This window comes from Hevea brasiliensis, chromosome 7, assembly GCF_030052815.1.
Source record: "Hevea brasiliensis isolate MT/VB/25A 57/8 chromosome 7, ASM3005281v1, whole genome shotgun sequence".
NCBI lineage: Eukaryota > Viridiplantae > Streptophyta > Magnoliopsida > Malpighiales > Euphorbiaceae > Hevea > Hevea brasiliensis.
The window spans coordinates 94,508,914-94,528,000 of NC_079499.1; the positions used below are offsets into that span (position 1 = coordinate 94,508,914).

General features: G+C 33.3%; 1 protein-coding gene across 1 annotated transcript; it reads left to right on the forward strand.

Annotated features, from left to right (window-relative positions):
- Positions 1–2,009: 2,009 nt before the first annotated feature.
- Positions 2,010–17,554, forward strand: LOC110650118 (kinesin-like protein KIN-4A). Its single transcript, XM_021804936.2, has 26 exons — positions 2,010–2,506; positions 2,960–3,106; positions 3,207–3,356; positions 4,061–4,311; positions 4,839–5,026; positions 5,146–5,270; positions 5,963–5,999; positions 6,157–6,248; positions 6,401–6,511; positions 6,631–6,744; positions 6,998–7,091; positions 7,342–7,454; positions 8,594–8,692; positions 10,239–10,352; positions 10,442–10,558; positions 10,659–10,739; positions 11,344–11,415; positions 12,583–12,676; positions 12,758–12,789; positions 14,527–14,624; positions 14,710–14,808; positions 14,999–15,220; positions 15,863–16,025; positions 16,403–16,558; positions 16,634–16,942; positions 17,184–17,554. Exons 1-25 carry the CDS (start codon positions 2,390–2,392, stop codon positions 16,844–16,846), a joined length of 3,099 nt encoding a protein of 1,032 aa, XP_021660628.2. The 5' UTR covers positions 2,010–2,389; the 3' UTR covers positions 16,847–16,942; positions 17,184–17,554.
- Positions 17,555–19,087: the final 1,533 nt, after the last annotated feature.

Sequence of the window (19,087 nt, forward strand, 5' to 3'; positions counted from 1 at the left end):
GATTCTGTTGCAGGCAGCTTGCTTTGCTTGACTTGCATTCTACCATTTTCAATATCAAGCAATGTATCCACCTACACTCTATAGATAAAGATTATAGCTACAAATTCACTGTGTATAGTCATTCAGAAGAAAGGAATAATAAGTAACCGACCAAGTGCAGAACTTTTATTTTCAAACCTTTATTTGCCAACCAAAATTGAAGAACATGGAGAGAGTTTTCTATAGTTATTATATAGAGTTTAATTAAATCACTATAGTTATCAAATTTTAATGGCATGAAATTATAAGATGTGTGAAATGTTTGCATGTTAGGTAGGCTTGATGAGAGACATGTTTGGTTTTTGAATCGGATTGAGACTAATTTGGGTTAAACCCAAAATCGATTTAGGTCAAAAGTTTGGTGAATTGGATCAGACCTGCATTGAATTATATAATTAGTTAAGAGCCCATTTTAGGTCTTGAATTGAAATCGGTAATAATGATGTTGTGAGTTTTTGAAAATCAATCTAAATGCCACATAAGCTTGTAAAATAAGAGAATAGTAAGGTCGGTGACCTTTTAGTCGGTCACTCCGACATTTAAGTTAAATATTTATCAAGAAAGTGATGAATTGAATAATCAGAATTTTAATAATGAATTTGACAAAGTAAGTGTATATGATAAATGACTGTTTCTCATATTTATAGACCATAAGTCAAGTAGCAATTGTAACTATTTGTAATAATCTTGAATATTGAATTTATATCCCGATGTTCCCTAACAAAAATTTAGCCTTATCATTAATTGGCATTGTTGATTCTCGGTACAATTAATACTTGACTTACCGGATAAATATTGTTACTTTGTTCTTTTATTTTTATCTGTTTGGCTACACCCAACCGAGCAATATTTTGCTCAATCTGAACTAGATGCCTTCTTCTGCTCGGCATTGTTAGCCTGAGTCTCATATAACCAATGTCGATTCTTTTTTCTTGGCTTGACTCTTTGACCGAGCGTTGACACTTTGACAATTGGTGTGAATTTTTTTTCCTTGGCTTGACTATTTAATCGAGCGTTGACACTTGGACTATCACATTAAATTTTTTGATCAAGAACTGACTATTTGACTTAATTTTGAACGGACAATATCAAATAGTTCAAACTGTAGATTTCATTTGATTTAAATATTTTTCTTAAAAGGTGACATTTTTAACAGTGCCACATAAAAATAAACCATTTGTGAATAAAATCAAAACCAAAACCAGAATTGAGTCAAATGGAAAATGAATGAAAACCTATTAGGAATCAAAACTAAATCGATTTGGTTGTTGTAATTAAATTAAAAAATCTTATTTAATTAAATCAAATTGATTAGCTCAAAAGCTATTTAAGTTGATATGGACAAATATTTAAATATAAATATTTAATTTAATAATTAATAAATTCATCTCCATATAAGTTGAGCACCCTATAAAAACACTCAAATAATTTTTAGGCTTCCCTTATCAATGGTTCCATTAATTGAATTAAGCACCATAACTTCAACTATTTGTTCTCAACTGTCTCAATTAAAATCCCTTGTCCATTCGCAGCATCCAACGAATGCTCACATCCCCAAATATGGATTAAAAATATAAAAAAAGTAAACTCCGCGGAGTGACAGTAGGAAAGTAATAATTAATTAAACCAAACTTTACTTATTAGCTAATCTTAATCTTAAATAATAAATCTAAAATTTTTTATTTAAATTTAATTTATTATAAATTTAAAATATAAAATATATAATTAAATTTATCAATTAAATATATTTAAATTTATGATAAATTAAATTTAATTTACAATTTAAATGCTTAAAATTTATTAACAAAAAAGTTATTCTTTAACCACGTGGAATCGTAATATTGGAATGAAAAAGTAATGTTGCCAGTAAAACAGATGTGAGAGTGGGACCAAAGGGAGGGGCAGTTTCGGAAAGATGGATACCAAAATCTGGAGTGTGGACTGTATTATAGTCATCAATAAAGAATGTAAATATAAACCCAGCATGAGCATCAACAAGAATGGCCTTTTTGCTTTGGTCAGTGTCGTATGCTTATACTTACTAGTCGCAGGAGGAGCAGTGAACTACAAGGAAAATGATAGTGCCATTGATCGATTCAAGCTAAACTAAACTAATGGTTGTTGCTGGTGTTGCAGTTGCCTCCTCCTCGCCTTCCTTCTGGTGCCTCAACTTTCAAACCCCTCCGCTTTCCTCCCCCACCAAAATTCATTGACCACCAACCTTCTCTTTCTCTTAAAAATCAACTCCGCTTTCTCTCTCTCTCGTTGCAGCATCATTTTCTCAATCCTAATCCAATTCATCGCTTAATTTTCCGTTTCTTTCGGTTATTTTTCTTTTTCTTTTCTAATCATGGAGTCGGCGGAGAATTGTAGTGTTAAGGTTGCAGTTCATATTCGTCCTCTTATCGGCGATGAACGCGTTCAAGGTTGCAAAGAATGTGTCACTGTTACGCCTGGGAAGCCCCAGGTCTGCCGTGGGCGCGCGCACCCTTTTTTTTTTTTTTTTTTGGTGTTATGAGCTTAGTTAAGCATTTACGTTTCGTAGGATTAACAGAAATTGTTTAGATTTTTGGTCTCTGTAATTCTGGTTATTTACTATGTTGCCATTCACTGTGCTTTGTCTCTTTGTTTTTAACACTGAAAGTTGGATTCTCGAGAGGCTATAGGTAATTAATGAGTGGAATGAATTATTGAATTTGGATTCTGATTCTGGCTGTGTTCCATACTCATGTTGAGAGGGCTTCTATTTTGTTTTATTAAATCTTGAATAAAACATTTTCTAAGAATAAATTGTTTGTTGTGCATGCTTAAGTGTGGATTTGAGTTCCACATTCTCTGATTTTGAAAGTTTAAGAATATTAAAATTATATAATTATCATGCATATTCAAAATCTGAAATTTGTTTTTGATTATGATTCAGGTTCAAATCGGTACACATTCTTTTACATTTGACAATGTCTATGGAAGTGGTGGTTCTCCATCATCCGCCATGTTTGAAGAATGTGTTGCTCCACTTGTTGATGGGTTGTTCCAAGGATACAATGCCACTGTACTCGCATATGGTCAGGTAATGTCTGTTGTGTAGAAATATAATTTGCTTTAACTTGAACATGATTTCTCATATGGTGTCTTTTTCAATTATTATTTTACATATGCTTGCATTGCAGACAGGATCAGGGAAAACATATACAATGGGGACTAGCTTCAAAGATGGTTGCCAGACTGGATTGATTCCTCAAGTTATGAATGCATTATTCAATAAGATTGAAACATTAAAGCATCAAACAGAATTCCAGTTGCATGTGTCCTTCATAGAGGTACGTTTGTTATATTAATTTATTTCCAAGTTTAAATTGGGATGTTCATTAGATATGTAAAACCAAATACTTTGATTTCTTTTCTTAGCTATTAGTTTCCATGACAAATAATGTCCAGTGATCAAGGGTAACTGAAAAAGTAAAAAGTTGTTAGTTGACAATGTCAATATGATAACTAAGTCCTTGGCTTTGTTTTATGTGGTAAAGAGGCTGGCCTCTGGATCAAGAAGATTTCCAAGAAGCATGACTCATGATGTACACAATCCTTATTTGTGTGTGCTACAATGCAGCAAGTGGTGATAAGTTTTCTACTATAGATGAGTAGCCTATGGTTTGATATTTTGCCTTGCTGGTTTTCTGAGTTTAACTTTTAAAACACCACACTTTTCCTGATAGACAGAAGTTAATATTGGAAGTTATCAGTTTTTCCCTCTACATAAAAATCTAAAGACCCAAAGGAGAAAAATAATCAAATTCCTGATTTAAAAATAAATTTGGCAGCCTTATTTCCAATGTATATATTTTTTAGATGCTAATGACGTGGCAATTTGAAAGAATCTTTTGGAGAGTGAACCTTGATAATGCACATAAATCGGCAAGTTGTTAACCTATTATGATATTATGGTCGCTAATATCTTGCACACACTGCTCTTTACTGTCTATCTTTTTGCTAGGGAACTGATAATTGGGTTTTGATTTTGAAGATTCTAAAAGAAGAAGTGAGAGACTTGCTGGATACTGTATCTGTGAGCAAATCGGTTGCTGCTAATGGACATGGGAAAGTTGCTATCCCTGGGAGGCCATCAATACAAATCCGTGAATCGTCAAATGGAGTTATTACCCTAGCGGGATCAACTGAAGTAGCTGTTAGTACATTACAGGAAATGGCTGCTTGCCTGGAGCAAGGATCATTAACTAGGGCAACAGGAAGTACAAATATGAACAACCAGTCGAGGTAAAGCTTGAATATCAAAGATTGTCTTTCCTTTCTAATTTAGCAAACTGTTTCATTCAAGTCAATTTGAAGCAGTTCAAGTTTCCATTGGTCATCCCTTTATATTGATTTTGGAGACAGTTTTGACTAAAGAGCTTGTAGGTATAATGTTAATGAGGAACTTCTTTCTAGCAATGATGATAATTCCTTTGTTTCAAATTATTAACCAATTTTCTAATTTTCTTTACGGGTATTTGTACAATTTTGTGTTAAGGAAAGAGCAGAAATTTCATTATGAAGTTTGGTATTTATGTAGCAATCTCTAAGTCTTATATCTTTATATGCTGAGTTCATCTAGAAAATATATTATGCCTTTGTTTATTTGCATCCCATTTTGGTTGTGAAATTGTGATTCCCTCACTGTTTTGATTGAGAAGTTCATTTTAAAATAATGAATTCAGAAGCTAGGAAGGATTATTTTCCAGGTTATAACTTAGCAATGAATTGTATCTAATTGCATGCCATTCCGTTCTGCATGTTTATAAAAGTCGGTCGCATGCAATATTCACGATCACATTAGAACAGATGCGCAGACTGCATCCAGTTTCTCCTGTTAATGACACTCCAGATGAGGATATGGGTGAAGAGTATATCTGTGCTAAGCTCCATTTAGTAGATCTAGCTGGATCTGAACGAGCAAAAAGAACTGGTTCTGATGGTGTTCGTTTGAAAGAAGGTAGGTAAATGCACATTACTTTAATGTATTATCGGAATGCTTTATCATCATTGTTTGTTTTCATAACAATTAGAATTATCTGCTATTTTATTTTGTATTTATTTATTCTTTATGAACAGGTATTCACATAAATAGAGGGCTTCTTGCACTTGGTAACGTCATAAGTGCACTTGGGGATGAGAAAAAGCGAAAAGAAGGAGTGCATGTTCCCTACCGAGACAGTAAACTGACTCGACTCTTGCAGGTTAGACTAGCTTAATTGGATCCATGTGTTAATTTTGATTTAGGAAACTGTGTATATTTCTAAATTTTGTTTTAATATGGTGTTGATATATCAACAGTCAACACCATCTTTCCAAAATGGTTAGAGGTTCAACTTCTGGTTTCAGCACTACTAATGAAAATAATTATATCATGTGAAGAAATCAATGGATTTTTTTAATCAAATATGCTGAATCTTGTTCTATTTTAATGTGCTTGCTTTTCTTAGCTGATCTATCTCCTATAGCCTTATCTCAATCAATATTGGGGTTTGTCATGTACTTCAAAGCTATGCATAAAAGGTTGTTAAAAAAATATTAAGAAGAATATGTGTTTAAACGTAATGCACTCTACATTCTACATGTTGATGCTCTAACATGATATCAAAGAGCCTGTTGCTTCTTTTCTGTGTATTGTTTTGCCACCAATCCATGTACTAGCCAATATTTTTGAATTGACTTGTTTCTTATTATGTGCTGTTAAAGAACTCTTACTAGCTATGAACAACAGAGTGGTGGATTTTTTCATATTAGAAATGACAAACAAAGCACTGCTATCTGTTACTGGGATTAGGAAGTGGTAGAGTAATTACAAAATAATTGTTGTTTTTTCTTTCCATCAAATTCTCTTCTTTTAAAGCTTTTCTGATTGAAGTTTGCTTATACTCTATGCCAGGATTCACTAGGCGGAAACAGCAAGACTGTTATGATAGGTAATCCATAATTACATTTCACTTTCTTTTTCGGAAGTTGTATCATGCGTTGGTAACAGGATGAGGACATTTTCCAGATGTCTTGAGCTAAATTTCTCTCTTCTGAATATTTATATTCTTTTCTCTTTTATAATGAATTTTGTGCCCTTCTTTCCAGCTTGCATCAGTCCTGCTGACATCAATGCTGAGGAAACTCTCAACACTCTCAAATATGCAAATCGTGCTCGAAACATTCAGAATAAGCCTGTAGTAAGTTTGTTTATGACTTTATTGTTCCTTGTTATGTGATCATCCCCCTATAGTCTACTATACATGTTTCTTTGCATTTGTAAAATCTTATCTAGTATAAAGTCACCTCAATGGTATGAAAGTAAATATATATATTTTTTTTCTGGGTACAGGTTAATAGAGATTTAATATCCAATGAAGTGCAACAGATGCGCCAGCAGCTAAAGTACTTGCAGGCAGAACTTTGTGCTCGGGGGGGAGCAGCTCCATCAGATGAAGTCCAGGTGTGTGTCATTTGCAAAAACTGTTTTTTGAACAAAGTTAGTAGTTTTCATGAGTTTTTTATGGAGATATTTACATTTTATAGCGACTCCCATAAAAGTGAATACCTTTGGTTTGACAGGTGCTGAAGGAAAGAATTGCTTGGCTTGAAGCTACCAATGAGGACCTTTCTCGAGAACTTCATGAATACCGCAGCTGTTGTGCTGTTGTAGAGCATTCTGAAATTGATTCGCAAGTATGTGAATTGAAATTTTTTAACTCTCACTCTCTCTCTCTCTCTCTCTCTCTCTCTCTCTCTCTCCCTTCCCTGGTATTTCTCTTGTTTCTTGTTATTGTTAAAATATTTTTTTTCTGTTCTGTAGATTAAAATGCTAATGCTTTTCATCAATATCGATGTGGCTGCATGTTACATTCATTTTCCTGATATTGTTATATATTTACTTTTAATTGCTAGATTCATAGTTATGCATTTTCAATTTAAATCTCAGGAAGGCCATGCCTATTCTTCAAAAAGTGACAGACTTAAGAGAGACTTTCAGAGTATGGACTCATCTGACTTTCAAATGGACGAAGTCTTATCAGGTAATAACTTATTACTTGTATTGTCTGGTCTGGGCTAGGATCAGACATGCTCAAACATGATGCATCCTTAGATATAAAATGGATAAACATTTTTTTTGGTCATTTTGGTTAAAATTTTCTATTGAGGGGTGATTCAAAATTATTGAGTCTGTTGGTAATGGCCCTGCTATTAGAGGTGTGCTATATCATGCAACTCATGTATTTGCCTTGGTCAATTCTCATCCATATTGGTCAAAATTGCCCTTTGCAGGTGAAAGTTCTGGGGAAATTGATGAAGCGGCAAAAGAGTGGGAGCATGCACTTATGCAAAGTACCATGGATAAAGAATTGACTGAACTAAACAGACGTTTGGAGCAAAAAGAGGTACCGTTTATGGGGTGTTGTATGAAACACATGAAATTGATGAGTGAATAAATGTTTCTCTCTCTCTATCTCTCTTTATATGAAATACATGTGTTTGTTAATTAAAGGATTGAAAAAGAATACTTTTAAAATTGTGTGTTTATCTGTTGTTAATGGAAGTGGTGTTGCCTAGAATTTTATCATAGGGATTGTATTATGCAATTGTTCTTGAAAATCCCCACTAGATCAAGGCTTACATCTTATTTTTCGAAGAAACAATCTAAAGTTTCTCTCAAACTGCAAAAAACGCCTGTAGGAAGGAGACGTGGTTGTATTTTTAACCAATTTTAGGAATGACTTCTACTGTTGATGGTATATGAACGTTGGGTCAGTCTTCTGAACTATATTTTTAGGGTTTGATCTGCAGATATATCAATATTTCAAACTTTTTGCTGTGGATAAAGGGCATGCTCTTGAAATTGCAATCTCGAGTATAGAGTACCACATACGGAGTATTAGTAATGTTTTCTTTGAAAGAAATCCCTTGGTAGGAGGGCATGGGAATGTGATATTTTGGAATTACCTATTTCTCAACTTATAAGATATTTGCTTCTATCCTACTTTAGGAATCTATTTATCCTAGCTTCTTAATCAAACCAGTTTGATGGTGATGTAATATCATGTTCTGCTCTAAGTTGTCTAATAATAGCCATGTTGAATTTCAGTGGCTCTTTTGAACCATATTTTTGTTGTTTGAAACTTTTTGCAGTGAATAAAGGTCTTGTTCTTAAAATTGTAGTCTCAAGTACCAAAAATGGAGTATTAATAATGTTTTCTTTTGAACGAAATCCCCTAGTATGAGATCATGATTATGTGATATTTTGGAATTACCTATTTCTCAACTTCTGAGATATTTGCTTCTATCGTATTTAAGGAAGCTATTTATCCTAGCTTCTTAATCAAACCAATTTGTTGGTGTAGTATCATGTTTTGCTGTAAATTGTCTAATAGTAACCAACTATGTTGAATTTCAGTGGCTGGATGAATTACTCCTTCTAATACTGTAAAACTTGAGTGATCAGAGAAGGGACAAAATCTATTTATCTATCCTGTGGGAGAAATCTAGTTGTCCTTATTCTTTTTCTCCTTTTTCAATGCAGTCTGAGATGGAACTTTTTGGAGGGGTTGAAACTGAAGCTTTGAAACAACACTTTAGGAGGAAAATCATGGAACTTGAGGAAGAGAAAAGAATTGTTCAGGTACAATTAAGCTTGAACTTTCATTGTTTAGGGTTTACTTCAAGTCCTTTTGGTTTAACTATTAGCAGTAGCTAATAACTCGTGGCTATTGTTGATAGCTGATGGCTAGTTGTTAACTGTTTGGTAAAACCATTACCAGTTGCGGGTGTTGATATGTTAAATGACCATCAAGGATATAATTTACGTTACACTGTAGTGAATTATATCTATTTTTTTTTTCTTTAGATGAATTACATAAATAAGAAATAGCAAACTTAATACAATAACAATAATTTTTCCTCGATGTTCATAATTGATAATTATTTTGTGAGGAATATGCAAGTGTGAGTTGTGTGGAAATGAAATTCCAACATTGAAAAGAGATAGGGTAAGTGAAGGACATTTAAGTGGAAAGGATCCATAGACCTATTAATTTAAGCCTTTGGGTTTGATGTGATTCTTTCACAAGGCCCATCGAAAATGATTCTCCCTTGAGGTTTTGGGCTCTCCCTTGAGGTTTTGGGCTCTCCCAATCTCCACAAGTTGGTATCAAAGTTAGAGGTTTAGCATGGACGAGTATGGAGATGGTGGTATGTGACTCTTGTGATCCTTCCATACATGGATGGAAGAGCAAGGAGACACTCGATAAACCAGTGGAGTGGTGACTCCCGATAAAAGAAGCCAAGTGGAGTAGTAAGGTGCACTCGTAAAGAAAAGCCAATAGGTGGAGTAGTGACTCTAGGTATGTGGCTCTCATAGGCGCATGCTTTATGTGGAAGTGAGCTTGATGGCAAGCTCTTTCATGGGCTTAGTGGAGTAATTGGGCTATTAGTGACATTGTAAATACTAGAGTTAAGTGAAAGGCTTTCGTTTGAAAGAGAGTAGGCTTGTGAAGGCCAATGTGGAAGAGACTCACACTTGAGGGAGACATTGTTGGGAATATGCAAGTGTGAATTAATTGTTTGGAATAAAATTTGTACATTGGAAAGAGATGAGATAAGTGAAGGACATATAATAAGAAAGGACTCATAAACACATTGTCTTAAGATTTTGGATTGGATGTAGTATCAAACCCAAGAGTGTAGTTTTTTCACAAGACCCATCTAGAAGGATTCTCCCTAGGCATTTTGGGCTATTTGGATCTCATCAATTTTATTTGTAAATACAAATACTAAATAATTGCTCCTCTTGTTATTGATATTTGATCATTATTTTCCTTTTACTGCTATCAAATTATAAGATTTGAGTAAATGTTATATTCATATAGAAGAATGGGTGAGTTCATTATGCAAAAATTTTAATAAGGACATGATAAGGACAATTATGTCCAAATATTTTTAAAAATCCTAACAGTTATTAGTTATTTGGAAAAAAGCTGCAAAGTAGAGTTGTTTTAATCAACAGTTGTTTGAGCTTCTAACATCTATCTGCTTTTGATTAAAGAATGTAAAAGAACACTTTTTTTCAAGCTATTCGGGTTGATCAGTAAACAGCTACTCCCAATTGCTGAACCAAACATCCTCTATAGCTTCAATATTTATGGTTGACTCAAAGTATAAAACTGCAGCAAGAGCGGGATCGTTTGTTGGCTGAAATTGAGAACCTTGCTACTAATTCTGATGGACAAACACAGAAAACTCAGGATCTTCATTCGCAGAAACTAAAGGCTCTCGAGTCACAGGTGAGTTTGTGTTATCTAGCTGTATCATGCTGTCTTCATGAACTGTTGGTCTTCTTAATCTATACTAATTTTCTGTGTTTCAAATTCAGATTTTAGATCTTAAAAAGAAACAAGAAAGCCAGGTTGAGCTTTTAAAGAAAAAACAAAGAAGTGATGAAGCAGCAAAGAGGTTGCAAACTGAAATACAGCATATCAAGGCGCAAAAGGTTGGTTTTCATTGTGGTGCTTCTGTGTACAGATTGTACTCCAATAACATGCATCTTACAACTTTAACAATTGTCCTACTCTGCTTTCTTAATTGTGTAGGTTCGGTTGCAGCACAAGATAAAACAAGAGGCAGAACAATTTCGACAATGGAAGGCCTCAAGAGAGAAGGAAGTGCTGCAGGTTCTTCACTTTCCACTAATGATAAAATATGGATTTCTTTGACTCCTCGAGTTTTACAATTTTTCACAACTTAGATAACACTGGTGAATGGACATTCAGGTATTATGAAAATGCAATTTTAGAGTTTGAAGGAACTTTTAACTGCACGTGACTAGATCTCAACATTTTATGAAGAAATTGAGTTTCGATGTGACATAAGTTAACCTTTCCCTGTGGCTTCATGTTATTGTTCTGCCATGTGCATGGGGTGCATCAGTCTCCAGTAGGGTTCCATTCATACTGTTTTAGATCTTATTAAAGTTCTGTTTTTTGCTTCATGTTTCAAGGCATCCCTTTTCCATAAGGAACAACATTCAACATCTTATACCTTTCCTCTTTTCCACGTTTTCACATTCTTAAGATGTTTTGTTGATGAGTTCATGCTTTCTGATTGATGCTTTAGTTTAAACCATGATTTTCTATTTAATGCTTCATTTATTTCCCCCTTTTACTTTATTCCTTTGATACTTGAAACATCCATTATCCTAGTCATGCTTGCAAGTTTCTATCATATTGTTTTGTTTACTAATCCATTTTTTTCTCTATTTTTGTTTTGCTCAACCAGCTAAGGAAGGAAGGCAGGAGAAATGAGTACGAGCGACATAAACTTGAAGCACTGCATCAACGACAGAAACTGGTAAAGAACTAAATCTTTCAAAGCTCAAGAGATTAGTACATTCAAATTTGGTGATACTATATGATAGTTACATTTTAAATAATGTGCCTTTTCTGTCTCCATAAAATGTAGCTCTAATTTTCTTCAAGTTAGGACACCTGTGTGATGAAAGGAACATCTTTAATGTTTTAGTCTTGCAGTTTGTCAATTGGTTTTAAATGTTATTGCCTCAGCAATTTTCTTTATATTTGTTTCCAAGTAACAAATTGGTCCATAGCAAGTGGCATTGATCCATTTCTTGTTAAATGTGTGTGGGAGGAAGCAACTATTATAGAATATTGACTTGTCTTCTAATTGGTTGGATTTAAACTGGCTTAGGATACCTGACACTGATCTTGTGGGAAAGTACTTCACCCGATCCAATAATCCAGTGGATATTGAAGTACATTTAGTTAGAATTGAATATGTTAATTTGCTGAGGAGTTGGTAAAAAATTGAATATATTAGTTTGAGAAAATTAGACAATATAATTTTTAATCTGATCTAGTTACAAAAAAAGTGGTAAAAAAAAGAGAATGAGAAGCATTGTCCCCTTCAACTTTTACAGTAGGTGTTGAAAAAAAGGAAAGATAAAATGCAAAGTACTATTCTTTGGATGGATTTGGGATTACAGTATAATGATATTTGCTACTAGGGCTAAGCCAATCTAGGTGAGAGGTGGAAAAGCAAATTGAAAATGACATTCTTTCTCCATGCTCAAATATTTGCATAATTGTACAGTGGAATGAGTAGAGATAAATTAACATTATTTGAGATCATCAATGATACGTTGTTTGAGATCATGATTCAATAAAGTATATTGATGGAATCCATAAGTGTGCTCAAAGAAGGACTTGGAATTTGAAGTAGTAATTAGAATAGTTAGAAAAAGGAAAACTTTGTGGAAAGAGCAGCATGAACAATAAGGCAGTTAGATATCGACTTAACAACACCTAAACTAAAAGAATTCTTGTAGTGTGAAGCCATGAAGAGAGATTCAAATCAATTCTTTCTCTAAAGTTGCCTTAGACATAAGATTTTCATTATTGATCAGCTTGATGTCAGTTGGATTTTCTCTTATTTGGCTAATCCATAATTTTTGGATGTTTAGATTTAAAGGGACTGATATCATTATCATCTTTCTTTAAGGTTCTTCAAAGGAAGACAGAAGAGGCAGCAATGGCTACCAGAAGGCTAAAGGAGCTATTGGAAGCTCGCAAGTCTTCAGGACGTGAGAACTCAGGTAATTTCCCTTTTTCTCTTCTACAGTAGTCTGTCCAACATTTTGATGCCTTGATTTTTTTTTTTTTTCTGTATATTGCAGTTAATTCAAATGGACATACACCATCTGGGCAGGTAAATGATCTAAACTTAGGTGATTCCTTATGGTATAGTTTACTTATCTAGAGTCACTAAAGCCTATATGAATCCTGCAACCTTTCATGGGTTAATTGTGATGCAGTATTGGAAGAGGATTAAACGTAGGAATTATGTTTATTGTAGAATTATGAAGTTTAAGAATTTTGTTAGGTTTAGAATCAATTATTTATATAATTCTACCAGGTTTATTTTTATGTTTCTAGTTTAAGAGTTTGTTCAGTAATACTAGCTATTCTAATAGCTGTTAGTTATTATAGTAGTTGTTAGCTGTTTTACTGGCTTTTAGCTATCAAATGTTAACTGTTTATATAGTAATTTAGAATAGAAGTGTTCGGTAAAAATAGTTGTTGGATTAGCTGTTAAATATAAAAATAATAGTAAGATCTTTATGACCCTAGTCAAAACACTAAACACTACCTTAAAAGCCAGGAGTAACGTTTCATGATCCACTCTCTCAACCTCTAAATACTAGTATAAACACTTATACCACTAAAAGGTATAAATAAGAGAGGAGTCAAAACAATAATCACTAACTTAAAAGTTGTTGCCGAATTGGGTTTAAATTTGATTAGAATTCTTAATTAGTGTTGGTTTAGTGTTTTATTGTTTTAAGGTTTCCTAATAGTAATAGGAGTAGGATTGCTAGTCTATAAATACTTATATCTAAGCATTTTATTAGTAGACTTATGGTGTTGACAATTAAATAAAGTTTTGGGAATTTGTTTCTCTTCTTTTGAGTCTTGAGTTATATGATGTAGTATTGGAAAATGATTAAACTTAGGAATTATATTCATCGTAGAATTATGAAGTTTAAGAATTTTATTAGGTTTAGAATTTATTATTTATAGAATTCTATTACGTTGTTTATTAGTTCCTTAATTTATATTTGTTTATAATTCTTAATTAGTATTGGTTTAATATTTTTATTTTTTTAGGGTTTCCTAATCCTAATAGTAGTAGGATTGCTACTCTATAAATACTTATATCTAGGTATTTTATTAGTAGACTTTTATTACGATTATTATTGACAATTAAATAAAGTTTTGAGAATTTGTTTCTCTTCCTGTGAGTTTTGAGTTATATGATGTAGTATTGGAAGAGGATTAAACTTAGGAATTATATTCATTGTAAAATTATGAAGTTTAAGAATTTTATTAGGTTTAGAATTTATTATTTATAGAATTCTGTTAGGTTTATTATTATTTTCCTAATTTATGTTTCTTTATAATTCTTAATTAGTATTGGTTTAATAGTTTTATTGTTTTAGGGTAGTAGGATTGCTAGTCTATAGATACTTATTTATAGGTATTTTATTAGTTGACTTTTATTATGATTAGTATTGACAATTAAATAAGGCTTTGACAATTAGTTTCTTTAGAAGATTTGTTTCTCTTCCTTTGAATCCTGAGAATTTATTTCTCTCAATCCTTTTTGTACTTCGTGTTATACATCAGATTGTGTTCAAATGAGGCTCCTAGTCATGAATCATGATTAACATGGTACCAGCTCCAATTTTGCTTTGAAATGATTATTATTTGGCAACACATGCACCTTAATCCAAATTGTGGACTGGATGGTTATGTTTTTGGTTTTCTAGTCATCACATGAGAATGACAGATTTAACTGGAATCTACTTAAAGTGACACATCATTATGGTATCTTTATCTTACAAAGCTAATGTTAGAACAATATTAATTTTGACTTGCACTTTAGGGAAATGAAAAATCTTTACAAAGGTGGCTTGATCATGAGCTAGAAGTCATGGTGAATGTGCATGAAGTTCGTTTTCAGTACGAGAAACAGAGACAAGAGTAGGTCTACTGCAGTTTACTTTTATTAGATTATAAATTTTTTTCAATGTGCTTGGTTAATTTATTTCAAAAATTATTTGTACAGACAAGCCGAACTGGCAGAGGAGTTAGCCTTTTTGAAACAAGTAGATCAGCTCGGTCATAATGGGCAAAGTCCACATAAGGGGAAGAATGGATATTCTACGTATATAGATTTCCCTCTTATATGTCTCATTTTTCTTACATACAAATTAAGGTTGATTGGTTGGATTGAAATCTAAATAGTTGGGATTGTACAACTTATGGTTTCATAAGAAGATGCATAATAAAGTATCCTATGCTAGCATGCTATTATTGGATCATTTACTGGTTTGTGTTTCTTTCAACCCAATTAGATTATTGTTGATGTCACCAAATGCAAGAATGGCGAGAATAGCTTCTCTAGAGAATATGCTGAGCACATCTTCAAATGCGCTATCGGCAATGGCTTCACAACTTTCAGAGGCAGGAGAAAGGGAGCGTTCCATAATTGGTCGCGGACATTGGAGCCAATTACGCTCAATGGGAGAAGCTAAGAACCTGCTTCAGTATATGTTTACTTCTGCAGCAGAAGCGAGGTGACGTTCTGAAACCTGGAATTATTTCCTCCTGTATTCTATTCAGTCTTCACCTTTCTTTCTACAGTTGGGTTAATTTATAGTGATCTGACAATTTTAGGTAAACTTAAATCACTAAATTTTAACTTTATCAGATATGTTACAAATTATAAAAAGGTTAATTTGCACTAGTTTAATAAATGAATTTTGTAAGTCTAGCATTTAGAAATAGCAAGAGGCTGCAACTTTATGTGCTCTTTCAAAATCAAACAATTTTTAGCAAGTGTTGCCTTTTGTCCTAGGATGAATGTAAGGAAAAAGTTCACAAATATGAAGAGAAAATGACCAGTACTGATGGTTGTGTGGATGATTTGCGTTATTGAACTTGTTCTTACTGCCCAAGTTGGTATTACACTCTTTTGCCAAATATTTGGGATAAACGGCATGTGACTTCAGTTATAGATGTTTTGCTGTTATTTTACGTATAAAACAATAGTAGTTTGCATGTAGTTTTTAAAGTATTCTTCTAGTGCATGAGTAGCACATATTTGCCAGTTTAATATGATTCTATTTTAATAAAAATAATTCCTTTTTTTTAATTAATGATAAAACTTGGGTTTTCTGCTGGATAGCTAGATAACAAGGTTACTTAACTGTCAACAGGTGCCAGCTGTGGGATAAAGATATGGAAATCAAGGATCTGAAAGACCAACTGAATGAGCTTGTAACTCTACTGCAACAAAGTGAGGCCCAGAGGAAAGAACTAGTAAAGGAGCAGAAGATGAGGGAGCAAACTGTTGCCATTGCCTTAGCCACATCAACTTGGGTGAGAATATCTGCTGATCATGTCTTATTAATTATACGCCTTAAACTCTTGGTTAAATTCTGAGCTTGCCTATCAATTGAGATATCTAACTTTTTATCGACATAATTGAACATGTAGATGTATAAGGAATTAGATCAATGTCTAGTTAAATATGGTAATGCAATATGTTTCTAAATGACCTTCTGGAACTCTGTCCTTGCTATTTCATGTGATATCATATCTGGGTCTCCGATGCATTCATCTTCAATAATATTTTGAATGTGGGACGGAAATCACCATTAATTTTGTGATATATATATATATATATATATATATATATTCCTTATTGAAAAGAAGGGCTAATGATACTTTTTACACTTCTGAATGGAAATCAACAGGGTAATTCACTCAGTTCATCTAAGCACTATTCGGATGATATCAGTGGTCCCTTGTCCCCAATGTCACTTCCAGCGCCAAAGCAACTAAAATTTACACCTGGGATTGTTAATGGGCCTGTCAGAGAGTCGGTGTCCTTTCTGGATCAGACACGGAAGGTAATTCCCTGTAGCTATCCCTTAGATTGTGCTCATTTCATGTGAAATAGAAAATTGAGATACTGTTAAGTGCAGATGGTACCAGTTGGGCAGTTGTCAATGAAGAAACTCGTAGCTGCTGGCCAAACAGGAAAACTCTGGAGGTGGAAGAGAAGCCATCATCAGTGGCTGCTTCAGTTCAAATGGAAGTGGCAGAAGCCATGGAAGCTCTCAGAATGGATCAAACACAGTGATGAGACAATAATGAGATCAAGGCCTCGCCCACAGGCTCTTATTCACATGATATGACTGCTACATTTATCACCCGTTTCTTTATTCCAGTATATACAACTTGGTTGCCATAAATGATCTGACACATGGCCAATTGAGACAGAATGAGTGAAGGTAATATTTCTTTTACATCCCTTTTGAATGTTTAACAAATCTGATGCCAGAACAGAAACTTTTATTTCATGGCTTGCTGAATTTCCCTTTTTCCAATGAAATTTCTTACATGCCTAAAAATATGTTAGATACTACTGCATGATTGGTTGCTTAGCACAATTTATGATGTATACCTTGGCCAGTTCCAACTGCAGTCTTATGAACAGAAAATTATTATTTTCCTTGTCCTTGTAAAATGCAGATGTATATATATGGGAAAGTGGCTTTCTCCATGGTCATATCGGTTTGAGAAAATCATGAGGCTGATGCCATCTTTGGACTGGACTGCTACATCATAAAATCCAACGATCTTCTTGTTTTGCTGATGGGTCTCAAAGGTTCTGGAAGATGACAGAGGTTGACTGGGTGTGATCACATATAGCAGAAGATATGGTTCTTGATTTGTTCTGCATTGCATGGTACAAATTTTCTCTGTAAATTTTTGATGTGCTTGCAGTGATAATTGATGAAAGAGAGGAAATCGTTCACTGAGTGTAGGTTTTGTGTAAAAGTCTGCTGTATATATTTTGATTTGTTTGAGTTATATATTAACATTTGTTTTTTAAGCTAGAATGACTTGCGCTCTTCTATTTATTTTTTATTTTGTTTGAGTTATATATTAACATCTGTTTAGAACTCAAGAAAACTAGGGAAAATGATGAAGGGAGTTGGATTCAAGAATTCAACTACTCGAGATGCAGTTTATCTGTTAACTACTTGACAGCTTATGATCCAACTCCTGATAGTGATAGGTTGGTAACAAACAAACAAACAAACAGAATAGATAACGTTACGCTGGGAACCATTTCTTACACATAAAAAGCTGATTCTCTCATACTATAGCATTAGTAAAGCGGTGGAGAGAAAGGAATTAATCGTTAGCTTTTGGACGCTAGAAATTGGTATGACAATGGCCACGTTTTTAGTCCCAGGTTTGTTCTCGCGTGCATTGCATGTGAAACAAGAGACAAGCAACCATCTCGCAAAAAGCAAGATGCACCATCTATCCATCTACTTTGCTCTCGTGTGCATTTATGCGAAGAACACAACTATGCCTACTGAATTTGGTTTGGTCAATCTTTCACATTTATCCAACAAGTAAAAAGTTTAAGGGGAATTTACAATTTGATTTTTTTAATTTTGCTTTATATTACACTTTCGTCCTTAGATTTTGAGAAATTAATTATTTAGTTCTTATATTTTATATTATATTACACTTTAATCCCTAAATTTTGAGAAATAAATTATTTAGTCATTTAATTTTAATATATAGAATAATTTAATTTCTATATAATTTTAATGATTTAACAATTTTATCCATTGATAGGACTAAATTATTCTAAATATAAAAATTATATAAACTAAAGTGTGATAAAGTGTAAAATTTAAGAACTAAATAATTAATTTTAAAAAATTTATAGATTAAAGTATAATATAATGCAAAATACAAAGACTAGAAAATTAATTTTTCAAAATCTAAAAACTTAAGTATAATATAAGACAAAAACTTAAGCATTTTCCCAAAGTTTAATATTCTCGTTATGGTAATTTTGAATGGTTTTTAGGTTTTAGAGTAAGAGGGACCGACAGAATTTGAGATAGAGAGGGAGAGAGGGGTAAATGATGAGGGTATTTTGGTCTAATTAAAAATAGAATTATGAATTTTGTTGCTCTTTGTACTTGAATGGGGAAAAAATTAGAGTTGAAAGAAAGAATGTGAGAAGGAATTATGATATTCTTCTCTCTTGTTTGAATTTAAAGGAGGGATAGAAAAGAAGAGGGGCAAGAACATTTTTCTATTTGGTGATCTAGAAAATTTCAACCTTACGACTCTGACGTGGGAATCAAATAGATGATTCATTTATTCCAGACAAAACTGAAGCAGATGGATTGAGTCCCACAAGTCCAAGCCACAAACAGAGCGCAATCTGCCTACTGGACACAAACGAATAATACAAAGGCCCTGCAAAACAAGCAACATCTGCTGTATCTTTCATCATCTTCCCCCCATCACTTGTTTCACCACTATACATAAGACCATCTTAACCATACAATTGCTAATACCTTAATGCTAACTATGGAATGAAATAATTAACGTAACGGCCA